The 13,778-nt window shown below is 32.5% G+C and overlaps 2 protein-coding genes across 2 annotated transcripts; both read left to right on the forward strand.

Moving 5' to 3' along the window:
* The first annotated feature begins 179 nt into the window (after positions 1 to 179).
* Positions 180 to 6,434, forward strand: LOC108197311 (la protein 1). Its single transcript, XM_017364923.2, has 10 exons — positions 180 to 341; positions 443 to 521; positions 1,065 to 1,214; positions 1,353 to 1,495; positions 2,797 to 2,945; positions 3,191 to 3,286; positions 3,370 to 3,787; positions 5,252 to 5,399; positions 5,795 to 5,873; positions 6,060 to 6,434. Exons 1-10 carry the CDS (start codon positions 291 to 293, stop codon positions 6,160 to 6,162), a joined length of 1,416 nt encoding a protein of 471 aa, XP_017220412.1. The 5' UTR covers positions 180 to 290; the 3' UTR covers positions 6,163 to 6,434.
* Positions 6,435 to 7,571: 1,137 nt separating this feature from the next.
* LOC108222729 (GTP-binding nuclear protein Ran-3) lies at positions 7,572 to 10,768 on the forward strand. The gene is made up of 8 exons (XM_064084125.1): positions 7,572 to 7,713; positions 7,805 to 7,874; positions 8,758 to 8,814; positions 8,897 to 9,014; positions 9,621 to 9,710; positions 9,806 to 9,985; positions 10,075 to 10,152; positions 10,511 to 10,768. The coding sequence occupies exons 1-8, from the start codon at positions 7,711 to 7,713 to the stop codon at positions 10,578 to 10,580; spliced, it is 666 nt and encodes a 221-aa protein (XP_063940195.1). The 5' UTR covers positions 7,572 to 7,710; the 3' UTR covers positions 10,581 to 10,768.
* The last annotated feature ends 3,010 nt before the right edge of the window (positions 10,769 to 13,778 follow it).

The raw sequence follows: 13,778 nt of genomic DNA on the forward strand, positions 1-13,778 counted from the left end.
TGTCGTATACCCAAAAAATTAAAACTTGATTATGTATTCGTGTTCGTGTATCAAATACTAAATTTATGTGTCACGAAATATATATAAACTTGATGGTCCTAATTCATTATTTAAATAATCAACTAAATTAAAACATATTTTAATATAAAATTTTGGACAACGGGAGTAAAAACAATTGGACATCTGTGAAACTGTGAAGATAGAGAGACTAGTTGATATATTTACGCCTCTCTTCAGCAAAACCCTAAACCCCTTTGTTTTTCCTTGTCACTTCTACACTAAGTGCAACAATGGCGACTGCTGCTTTGGACTCTGAAACTTCGGCCAAAGTCATCAGACAGGTTTATTTTATCGTTCTTTTTATTCAGTTGATTTTTAATTCGGTTAATTATTGGTTCAGTTTTTGCTATATTAACACTTGTTTGATTAATTTTGGGTGCAGGTTGAGTTCTACTTCAGTGATAGTAATCTTCCCAGAGATGGGTTTCTTTCGAAAACTGTTAGCGAAAGCCAAGATGGTTGTATCCTTTCTTTTACTGCCTCACTTGTTATGTGTCTGGTTATGTATGTTTTGGCTAATGTACTTAATTGATTGAATTAGTTTTTTGGTGTAATTATTCGAATAATGTTGATTATGGCAAGTCCTGTGGAGAGTGGTTGTTGAAATGAACCTCTGCGTATTTGGGTTTTTTTTTTTTTATTTATTTGAAATAGTTACGAAAAGGGATAGGGGGTTGGGAAAGAGGTATAATTATTTTATGAAGTTTTGTCAGAGAAGAAACTATAATGATCGTGCTTTTAGTTGAAGGAGTCTAGTTATGAGACCACTACACGGTTATGGTGTTCATATTTTATGCAATTTTGAGAAGATATAAAGTTCTCAAGATCACTGCTTGTATCATAAATTTATTAATATTCTTAAAGCTAACCGAAGATATAACAGGGAAAGTTTTTAGACAAAAAGAACAGATGACGTGATTTTTTTTGGATATCTAAAAAAACCGAGTTGTGTCAATGCAAATAATTGAGCAATTAAATTGGTTTCTCTTAACTAAAATTTCTAGTTGTTAGCTTGGCTTTGATTTGCTCATTCTCTAGGATGAGAAGTCATTTGGGTCTGGGAGATGTAAAGGAAGAAGATGTATCTGAAGACACAGTGAAGGCTGTTGCTGAAACATTAAGGAGTTCTTCTTTTCTTAAGATTTCTGAAGATGGTGAGTGTTTTTTGTACCATTTTTACACTTTAGCTCATTACAAATTCCGGAAATTTTGCATGGTGTTTGTCAGATTCCATATCGTTCAGAAAGTAAATTGAACTAAAAGGTCAACTTTTTTCTTTTATTGCACTTTAGGTAAGAGAGTTGGCAGGACAATTGAATTACCAAAGCCAGAGGAGATTATTGAACAATTAGATGCTAAGACAATTGCTGCATCTCCGTTGGAGTACAACGTAAAGCGTGAAGATGTGGAATCCTACTTTTCTCAGCTCGCCAAGGTATTGGGTTCTTTCTTATTTGCACCTGTGTGCTGAATGCTTTCATTGCTTGCTCTAAACTCTAACTAGGTACTGTACTGTTTGACTGACTAATCTATAAAACTTACCACTACAGTTTTTTTTTTAATTTAGTTTCCTTTTGGTGGGAATTTTTGATTGCCACTATATAGAATTGTCATTTCTATGAAAAATTCCGTGTTTAAAAAGATAGAGGATAATTATTTGTCCATAGGTGCGTCAAAGTTGGATATATATAAGTAAATTGATTATATGTAAAAATATGAATGTGAGATGTGATGGATATTGTTTTTTTTTTTAGAATAAACATCCGAGTTTAAGGAAAGAATATTATCTCTTTATTGTTATTGTCTCTTTTTCTAGTGTAAAATTTTGCATTTCAAATCTCTTGTTTCAGTATCATAGTTCTGATTTCATACCAGAAGGAAAGATATCCTGTAGTTGTGGTGGTTAATATATTACTCTCTCTGTCCCACCAGGTTCTTTACGTTACTTTTTGACGCGCATTTTAAGGCTCCTATAAAATATACTTACATTATATATTTTTGTTTAAAAAATTCCTGAAACAAAGTTTGAAGTTTAAACTTTTATTCAAAAAAAGAAAAATTTAGAAATACATTATAGAACTATACTTTACGAGAGCCTCAAAATGCGTGCAAACAGTGTACGTAAACTTCATGGCAGGACGGAGGGAGTATAGTATAGTAGAAAGTGTTATATTGTATCAAACTAAATATCTTAAAAATGCTTTGATATTCTCCAGTCTCATCTGTAACACTCTAGATATGAGACAAGTAATGTTTAGTGAAGTCTTAAGAAATTCAGGTAAAACTTAAAAGCGAATCTTAAAGTAATAGCTTTAAAATGTTAAGTCGTTAAGACATATTCTAAAGTCGGATTAAGCCTATGTTAGATAAGCTCTGAGGTTGCCGGGGAATCGGGCATTCCCAAGTAGTTGAATAATTAACATCCCCTACACATGATAAAGGTTATGTGTCAATGTAATATGCTCTTGTTTTCACATTTGATGTATTTTCTAGCTATGCTTACTTTACTACTATTCTATATTTTATATGCTAGTTTCCTGTTTTGTGTAATTTGTTGTGTTGTTGATCATTAAGATGATAAGTTGAGAATTCTTTTGGATACATGCTTCAGTGGTTTGATTTTAGTGTTCGAGAACATTATAATATGAAAGAATAGAAAGGACGCTTTGTGGTGATTTGTATAATGCATTGTACGTGGCCATTAATTACCTTGCACATTTCTGTTGTATGTTCCAGGTTAATAGTGTGAGGTTGCCTCGTCATGTTTCAGACAGCAGGCAGCTCTGTGGCACTGCTCTGGTTGAGTTCTCAACCGAGGAAGAAGCCACAGACATTTTGAAGCAGAGTCTGGTATATGCAGGCGCCAAATTGGAACTTATACCAAAGTAAGCAGTGATTAACTGATTATATGGCAAACTAAAGTTTATATGATGTTACTTGTTATGCTACTTAAGGCGACCTTGTTTCTGGATGGGGGGTGTCATATTTTTAGATAATTTACTTACCTATATTGATTAGATAATTTACTAAATTTTGCAGATAACTTAACTGAATAGTTAGTTATGTTGTATACTGTTTGCAGTTAACTATATTGATAGTTAGTTATGTTCTGATGTATCCAATGTCTCAGGAAAGAATTTGATATGGAGCGAGAAAAGCTAGAAGAAGCTGAAAGTTCTCGTCCGAAAAACGACTTGAATCGTAAAAAAAATCCTAATGAAGGAAAGTAAGTGATAATTTGATTCGACCATGTTCATTTTGCTGGATTTTTTTTTTGCTGAACTGCTTTGTGTTTTTTGTGTGTTAAAGTTATCCCAAAGGCTTAATCGTTGCATTTACACTGAAGAGCAAGTTGAGTGGTGATTCTGCAGTAAATGGTGGACCTAGTGAACCAGCAAGTGAGAGTGACCTTTCTAAGGTAAATGCAGAACAAGATTCATTTAAAGCTGAGCCTGAGCAGACTGACGAGAAATCCAAAGATGTTAAAGTCAAGGAAGAAAGCACTGAAGAGAATGTTTTGACCAAGAGTGAAGATATATGTGAAGAACCACCGCTGGAAGTTGATCAAACTGAACATGGAAAGGAATCTATTGAAATTCCTATTCAAAAAGAGGAAGCTAAAGCAGGGGCAGAGGGCAACTCAGCTGCTACAATTTACAAGGACAACAAGGATGTTGTTCTGCGCGAAGATCTTAAAAAGGTCTTTCAAAAGTTTGGCTTTGTTAAGGTAAAGTTATGGGGTCTCTCTTGCTCTTTTTACGGGGCACAATTCTGGATACGTTTTACTTATACTGCTCTTGCTGTCTGTAAATTATATTGTTATCTAAATTACAAAGTGAATGGTTTCGTGTTAATAGGAAGTTAGGAACTATAAATCAAGTAGAAGCAGAATATAGCATGTGATTATTACATCTGTTAACATAAGCCACAATTTTTTAATTAAATAGTTTGAGATTTTGTGTTAGTATTGCATTTCTCCTTTCTAATCATGGTCAGGGTCGGCCTACTTTATATGGATTAGATAGGCTTAAAATGCCTTAAACAAGCTTTAAACAGTACTTAAGTATACACTTTGGTGGAAATTTCTTTTACTTGTTTATTTTTATTCTAAGAGCAAGGGTTATTGCAGTGTATGTTAGGGAAACCTACTTATGAATTACTCTAATAATTGGCTGTTTAAAACAGTTTATTTAGGATATGCGAATGGTTCAGTGTCATCCATTTGTCAGTTTTAGTGCCTTTGAGATGCAAGTATGGTACCTATGCACGTATAGATAAGCTATGTTTATTTTGTTGTATATCACACTTGCTGTGAACCCTATTCTAAGCTCATTTGACAGTTCGGCAATGCAGGACAGGTTTTTGAAAGGTCTGACATTAGATGGAGAGGTAGAACAGGGGGTTTAAAGATTCAAGAGGAGAGAAACAGCTTTGAAATGATAGTTCATATTAACTTGGAGCAATTAAGATGAACGATGACTGTGTATTGTGACGAGTCTACACTATAAACTAATACAATCAAATTCAATTTCTAGAACTTCAAGCGACTAAGTAGGTTGCCCTAATAGTACATTGAGCGACAAAAAGTAAGAGATGACTTGCTATTTATTTTTTATTTTTTAAAATTATGAGTAGAAGTTTTATTTCTATTTTTTATTCACAAAAACGACATTTTAATAATAATAATTTTAACTATGTTGTGAATGCTCCTAAAGTGTGTGCATAAAGTCAAACCTCTATTATTTAAAAACAGAGGCAGTAATAGACTATAAGTGAACACTTAAACTAATTACTCATTACAATTTGATCTTTTCCAAATATTAATTTTGTCATAACTGTTCTGTAATACTTAGGTTCATGTGTCTCGTCATGAATTCTACCCTATCTTGTTATGTGTATTAAGTTACTTTTCTTCAGTTTCTCTTCACTGTGATGGTGGTCTTGAAATAGTTAATTTTTTTTTGAGAAAAGCATTTTTTTTAATTTGTCATCTAAGGAAAGCGTAAGTAGTAATTATGCAAATTAAGAAGTGCTGCTTCTAATAATGTAGATAAACCAAGGTGTTGTATCACTGTATAGTTGGAGTTTTTGAAAATATTTAACGAAATCATATAGTATTGTTTAAGATAATTGCTACAGCTATTATTGAAATTATATTATGATATCTAATGCATGTTTTTGTTCCCTGCAGTTCATTGATTTCACAATGGGAGCTGAGTCGGGATACATCAGGTTCGAAGAAGCAGAAGCAGCGCAGAAAGCGCGTGCGGCTGCCGTACTTTCTGAAGAAGGTGGTTTGATGGTGAAAAACTATATTGCTACATTAGATCCTGTAACTGGTAGGCAGCAATTTCAACCTTATCTACAATGTTTTAAACTTCTCTATTCATGTTTTAGTTGAAATTTTGGTGCAAGTTGTATTTATCTATTACGTGTACTTGATGAGAATGATTAAGATGGCCAATAAAACAGTTGATTGCAGGATTTTTGTTATCGGGTCAAGTATAAGAGTTGATAGTTCAGGGAAGAGCTCTGTATAGCCTATAGTAAAAATGATCTAGTCTAGCCTGCTTCATGGAGTTGATTTAGTTTCTTCCTTGCTTCCACTAACTTTATTAATTACTATCTCATGCCAGTTTGTTTAGATTTCTCTCAGTGTTATGATTGTGTATATATATCACTAAATGCTCCATTTTGAATTTTAAATATTAACTGAAGCAATATATCCTTTTAGGCGAGGCTGAAAAAACGTACTGGGATTTACTTCGGGGTAATCAGGAGAAATACAAGGATAGGATGGACAATCGTGGAAGGTATGATATGTTATTCGCCTATTGCCCATCTTCAGTCTGTCTATGTTCCTTTTATTATTGTAATCTACTTGGTAGACTTTATCAAATTTATGAAGAGATGAACTTGCATTCTAATTAAATTTCACGTTCTAGAAAAGTGCTTAGTATGCAAAAAGGAAAATGCTCAAAAAATTTGTTCTTTTTTAGGGGTGGAAAGTCCAATAGAGGCGGGAGACAATCATATGGAAAACACTCACGTACAAGGGATAGTGACTATTCGAATCGCCCAAACAAAGCACAGAAAGTCTGAGCAAACTTGACTCGGCAGTAGTCAACTGTTCAAGTGCCAGTGTTGCCCGACACATCACAGTTTTGTCCAATAGTCACCTGGTTTCCTTAGAGATCGGCTTTACTTTATGCAGAAAGGCTTCGGAAATGTCCCCTAGTGTACCCTGTTAGCAAACTAAATGTGTTAAGAAAATTATAAATTTGAATTAGATATGAGTGCTAAGAACATTGCATTCCTTTTCTTTTAGCTCAAAATATTGCAAGTTTGGTTTATGGAAGTATTGCTAGTTTATACTGGTTGGTGCTTTAAGTGAATGCGAATAAATACGGTAATTTTTGACATCGGATGAAAGAAAAAATAAGAATTTTTTAATTTTTTACCAGTCTGCAAGGTACATTTAGCGGAGATGCTCAAAGAAAGAAGTGCGTTGTTTCATGATATACATGAATCCTCCAAAGTCACATCGTAGATATTACTAGATTATTTTGGGGAGGCTCAAGGAATAACCTGGAATTGTTTGAAAATCTGATACCTTCTTCGTCAGGGTTTAATTACGCTTTGGGACAGGGACAGAGATTCGATGTAGACTCTTATAAATTATTTTCGTAGCTATATTTTTTGAATTAATATTTGAATTTTTTTATAAAACATATAAAATTATAAATATATGTATATTTTAAAATGTGTGTGAAAACAACGAAAAAAAACCGTAATATACATTTTGAATTTGGAGAGATGGTATGAAATTATAAACTGTTTAAAAATACATGACCGTCAAAATCTCATGAAATTTGGTGGGATTTCAAAATCCCACAAAATCCATCATTGTATGAAATTTAAAAAAATTTATCAATATTTGAATCCGATCAGAATATGTTCCAAACAATCAAAATTGAAGCGTAATTTAAAATCCTGATTAAATACCAACAAATTTTGTAGTACAATTTAAAATCTCAATTTAATATCCTAAAATTCTGTTACAGTTTTTAAAATCCTGAATTCTATCGAATATCATCAATGGAAAAAATTCTTTAAAATCTCAATTGCCCTTATATGCCAAAGGATGCAATTGCATTAGTATTTAATTTTTGTTATTATAAAATAACTAGGTTCAATATGTCCAAAACACGAATAAATAATTTAATACTATATATGTTTTTATATCAAATTTGAAATAAATAAAAAAAATGTAATTATGATGCTCTAATATTTTTATAATATACTTATAAATAAAAAAATTCAATAGGCATATTGAATAGGATTTAAAAATCAAAAAGATATTTATTTGATCCGTCCATTTATCATGAACCGAATTCAAAAATAAAGTAATACAGTAGTAGTAGCTTAAAATTTAAGTCAAAACCGAAGCAACGCCAGTTTGAAAAAAGGCGAAAGGGGTTGGCAGTTGTGATCCGACGGTGGAGATACACTGCGTCAGATCAAAGCTAGGAGGCCATTTAAATTTCAAGCCTATTTATACCAAAACAAATTGCTCCTATATAATCTATACATACATACATCTCCAAACCCTAAATACAACTACTCTCACTCGATTTCTCACCCTCGCTAATGGTAGTAACTCATCTCCTCTTTTCACTAATAATATATCTTTATCGATTTCGATTTAATTAATCGATGATGAATGTTTATGTTTGTGTTGCAGGCTTTGCCCAATCAGCAGACTGTTGATTATCCGAGCTTCAAGCTTGTCATTGTCGGCGATGGTGGTACAGGTACTCTTTTTTAATTTTTATGTTTTTGAGTCGTGTTTTTTCTTTAATTTGTGTATCTGTGGAATCTGTTGTTGAAGTATATTTTGATTTGTGTTGTTGCAATTAATTTTTTTTAATTAGAGCTCAAATCTGAATGTTTGATGGGATTTGGACGAATTAGGGCAGATATACGATTATGTTATAGTGTAGCTGAATATTCTATTGGTGGATGATATTTGTTTTCGAATTAATAATGATTATTATTATATATATGATTTTCGACATCAGCCGTCGTTTCTGTGTGATTATGTGTGGGATTATGGATTGTAAGGAAGATGCAATTCTTCTCTAGTATTATAGCTTGCGGTACTGCTAGGCTGTTTTAATTGATGATTCTTGCTCATGTTTTATTTCGAGATTAAGAGGCATATGCTTGTGTGGTGAAAATAAATACTCTTTAAAAATTCTTTCAATTCGTGCTCAAATATAAATGTTTGATTGGATTTGGACGGATTGGGGCAGATATAAGATGATATTATAGTGTAGCTGAATATTCTGTTGATGGATGATATATGATATTTGTTTTTAAATTAATAATGATTTGTTGTTATACACGATATCAGCCATGGCTTCTGTGTGATTATGTTTGGGATCATGAATTAATAGGGAGGTTGCATTTCTTTTCTAGTATAATAGCTTGTTGTACTGCTAGGCTGTTTTAATTGACGAATCTTGCTCATGTTTTATTTTCGAGGTTAAGAGGCATATGCTTGTGTTGATAGTAGGAAGTGACAGATCTGATGATTTTAAAAGTCGTGATATTTTTTGTATTACATTGGACTTTTTTAAGTGATGGAGCACAAGCTGTAATTGTTTCTGAATTTTACTTTATTGCACATTGTAGGGAAAACGACCTTTGTGAAGAGACATCTTACTGGAGAGTTTGAGAAGAAATATGAGCGTAAGTGTGATACAGGGGATTCATGTCTTACAGCAGCCCTTATTTGTTTGTGTATTAATGAACGAAAATGTTTTTTTTTCAGCAACCATTGGTGTGGAAGTTCATCCATTGGATTTCTTCACTAACTGTGGAAAGATTCGATTTTATTGCTGGGATACGGCAGGGCAGGAGAAATTTGGCGGGCTTAGGGATGGTTACTAGTAAGTTTATTGAATATTTATATGAACCTTTGTTCTACATTGATACTAGTAAATTTATTCACTGCTGTTTTGGACTTGTTAGCTTGTGCATATACTTCTCAGTCATCTTTACATTGACTAATTTAATTATTCTCCCCAACAATTAAAACTGTTATATTCTGGAATACTGGATCAGATAATCTATGTTGTATATAATAATGCAAGATCACAAGCGATTGCTTTGTTAATAGATGGTTCCATTCAGAGTGGGTTCTTTAATTTGTAGTATACTTGGAACTTGGAAGTAGATAGTTGTTCATGTTACTTCATTTTCACCCAAGGAGACTGTTGAAACTGTAATACAATTCTGTATTTTGTCCTTTTAATTGCATGAGACGACCTTTTCTGAAATGGCGCAGTCTGCTTACCGTGGCCATTTGTGCAGTGTTCTCATACCATGTATTATCATGTGTAAAGCATCCAAGCATCCAAGTCTCTTTTTATTCTGGCCTTGATTTCAGAATCATATACTTGGACATGTGTAACGTACATGCATAAAATGCCTCATATTTGAAATGCATATCTGTTACTAATCAAGAACTGAGAGATTGATTTCATCATATGCAGCATTCACGGGCAGTGTGCAATCATCATGTTTGATGTGACAGCTAGATTGACTTACAAAAATGTCCCGACTTGGCATCGTGATCTTTGCCGGTTTGTCCAGAATTCCCTTTATTTATTAGAGTAGATAAAACTGTAATATGTTTAAGTGATTTGATTTTAATATTTTCCCCCTTGTTTGTCATCAGTGTCTGTGAGAATATTCCAATCGTACTTTGTGGGAACAAGGTTGATGTGAAAAACAGGCAGGTGAAAGCGAAGCAGGTTACATTCCATAGGAAGAAGAATTTGCAGTACTATGAGATATCTGCAAAGAGCAACTACAATTTTGAAAAGCCATATCTCTATCTTGCCAGAAAGCTTGCAGGGTAAAGTGACCAACTAATCATGTTGGTGCTTGGTTCTTTGAGGTGCAAGTCTTTTTTATATAATATAAAGACGTTATTTGGTTTTGTAGGGATGCCAACTTGCACTTTGTGGAGTCTCCGGCGCTTGCTCCACCAGAAGTACACATAGACATGGCCGCACAGCAACAGTAAGTTTTTTTCTTTGCATGGTTACTGGCAATTGAACCTGTGTTCTCTCGTGTTTTTTAATTGAAAAATAAGAAGAGACTAATTTCTGGAGTGATTTAGAACTTTATGATTTTCATTAAAGTTGCCAAGATACTAGCACCATGGTAATAAGGTATTAATCACCATGACATGTTTCTAAATTGTATACATATCAATATGATGTAAAATTTTGTGAACCTTTGCTTACGTTGGAAGAAGGCAAATTAGTGTCTGATATGTGACTAAGCTACATGAATGCTACAGCAGATCCTTTCTATGAAACTTGCCCAAAGTTCTATATATTTTCTCATGTGTGGTGGTGATTGTCCTTTTCTCCAGGCATGAAGCAGAGCTTCTTGCAGCTGCAAGTCAGCCTCTCCCTGATGATGATGATGATGCCTTTGAATAGAGGGCGTAGCTTGGTGATGCCCCGGTTTTATGCATAGCCTTGTACCCCAAATTTTTTGCGAGGATTTGCTCCTCCAAAATTACTTTTAAGGGTTCTGAGTGGCATGAGATAATTAGGAATGGATTGATGTAATGTATTTAATTTGATTCGTCTCCTGGGTGATGAGTTTAAAGTTTTTTTCATGGATATTTTATCTGGAATTGTGTTATGCATGTTTTAGTTGATTGTGTGCGCTAGGTCTCACTATTGAGAATCCAGTTCACACGTAAGCTGCGCGTATCCTTTTCACCCTGCTTCTCAGAGTAAAAATCGAACCGAAAACCGAATCTAAAACAGCACCAAATAAAAACCAAACTGAATATAAACAGAACTGATATCTTGGTTTTGGTTTCTAACGAATTTAAAACCGAATACAAACGGAACTGTGCTGCTTTAATATTTATATTTTATTTGTTTATTATATTATATATATATATATATATATATATATATATATTAAAATATGTATTATGTATTATGAAATATATAATTTATTGTAATTTGTAAATTATATTTATTTCAATATCGATATAGTATATTTTTCAGTCTGTTATGAGCTGTTACTGTAGTGCAGGGATGCTATCAATTTTATTGTCATATGATTCATATCAGCAATAGCGATATGCGATACTGTATTGCAACAAGCAGCCTATAATCTGGTTGTGCAGTTTCACCTTCTGGACCCTTGCACGACTTTTTAATGGTGATAGCACAGCAACACTAGCATTTCACAGTGGTTTTTATCATGGTGTAACAAGATGTTAAGTGCAAGTTTCTTGTCTTTCTTCCACCCAAATTCTCTAATTATTCATTGTACTAGACTTTTTGTGCTCATGGTTTTCAAATCGAACTGCACCATTTTAAAACCAAAACCGCTCAAATCATAAATCAAGCCGCACCAATGATGATTGGTTCGGTTTCGGTTTTCAATTTTTGAAACCGCACTTTTGTGGTTCCGGTTTTCAATTTTTGAAACCGCACTTTTGTGGTTCCGGTTGGTGCAAACCGCACTACGCATATACCTACTGCTTCCCAGGTGGGATAATTAGTTGTGTCCCTCTTTCTCTCCGCGGATGCGTGTCTAAATGCCAAGCCTTGGTAAAAAGTAGAAAGAAGTGGACATTCTTGCAACTCGAAATTTTATCCTCAGTGACCTCGACTTTAAAGCCCTGACATGCCCATTCAAATTGGTGTAGTATGTGAACATGAGTATCCGATCAGAATTCTGTTGCGGCAGTCTGTTTTCAGATTCGAAGCTTAAAAGAGTGTATTTGATTGGGATTTTAATGTATTATTTTTTAATCCATAAATTTTAATGATTTATATATGATTTTGATTTTATTCGGATTTTTCGGTAGTATGTCGTAGAGTTGATATAGAGTTATATAATGTTTTTTTAAATTGTTCTTTTTCTGAATAAAAGTTTAAACGCCAAACTTTTTCCCAAGAATTTTTAAATACACACACAGATATATATAGATATATAGATAGATATATATTAGGGCTTTTTTTATTCATAACCACGATTTCAATCTTATTTCTAAAAATACTACCTTATCCAATCTTATTTTCAAAAATACTACCTTCTCTAAAATATTTTCAAAAATACTGTGGTTGCATATGCAACCATATATGCAACTACAAATCCTGATTTCAAGTTTCAGATTTCAAATATCATTTTCGACCTCATCGTTGGAATCGATATATATATATATATATATATATATATATATATATATATATATATATATATAGGGATAGGATCAAATAAAAACTTTTTTAAGTTACAAACTTACAAATTTTTTTTTATTCTCCCATCGTGTTAATCCTTAGTTATATAAAGTATCCATAATGAAAATTCTTCAAAAAAACATCACATTTTTAAAAATAACGCATAAATAAATCGCTTTTTCAACACATTTATAACTGGGGTTCAACATCGGGTGTTGAACACTAATTATCATTGTGTTGAATATATCTAAAAAGATGTTTAAACTATACCTCTAGGGTTTGGGTAGGGTCTAGAAACATAAATATTAGTTATACAACATGTTTACCTTAGTTCTTACATTTCAAAATTGGTTTACGTACTTCTCCACCACTATTTTAATCGATGTTCAACAAAATATGTTAAAAAAATGTTGAACTCAAGTTATATATGTGTTGAACAAAAAAAGTTTGTAAGTTTGTAAGTTTGTACCAGAACCCTCCCCTATATATATATATATATTATAGGGGGAGGTTCAAAAGAGACCAGAGCTTAGGGAGAGACTCGAGAGACCGTTCATCTGACCATTGATTATTATCTGATCCTATGGCTTAAATGATATACATCTATATTAGTATTAATACATGTTTAACACTACAAGGATAGTATTTGTCAACTTTAAATACGATTTCCATATACATAATAAATGTGTATTCAATCATCATTATTACCATATTAAAAAGATAATCAGTTTTATTACTATGTGTCACAAGATTGTAAAGAATATTCACATAATTGCACACGCTTTAGTTGCTAAAGAAACGTAAAGATCATTATTGCATATTATTCCCATAATTAGAACAAATCTTTTCATAATTTAACGATCTATCTTTCTTATTTGTTATAATTTCATGTTTACTCCTATCTTATATTACACAAGATTCTTTAAGGTGCTCATCAGAAACATGATAAGAATTTCATATAGAAAATTGAAAATGTTGCTATTAATGATTTAATTTTTTAATTATGGAGATGTCATAACTTGTTCATATAGTGATAAGAATAAATACATTTTAATATTAAAATAAATAAAATTACAATGATATCAATGAGGTTCTACTTGTGATTTCCGCAAAATATATTGTATTTATTGCTATATTTTATTGTCTAATTTATACCTTTTTATATTAAATTATTAACTTAATTTCACAAGATTCTTTAAGGTGTTCCTTATACACACGATAAAATTAAATCTTTTTGTATTATTTTCTATAGAACAGGAAGCCGGTTCAAGGTGGGAAAATATGATCGGGAGATTTCTTAGGGTGTTCGTAAAGGGGGTGTTAAGAATTATTCATTTTCTTTTAATCTTAGTTGAATTCCTATTTTTAATAATTTTCAAATACATAATAAAATCAATAATGTCCTTTTACCATTAATTAAAAGTAGAT

Source organism: Daucus carota, chromosome 1, assembly GCF_001625215.2.
Source record: "Daucus carota subsp. sativus chromosome 1, DH1 v3.0, whole genome shotgun sequence".
NCBI classification, from domain to species: domain Eukaryota; kingdom Viridiplantae; phylum Streptophyta; class Magnoliopsida; order Apiales; family Apiaceae; genus Daucus; species Daucus carota.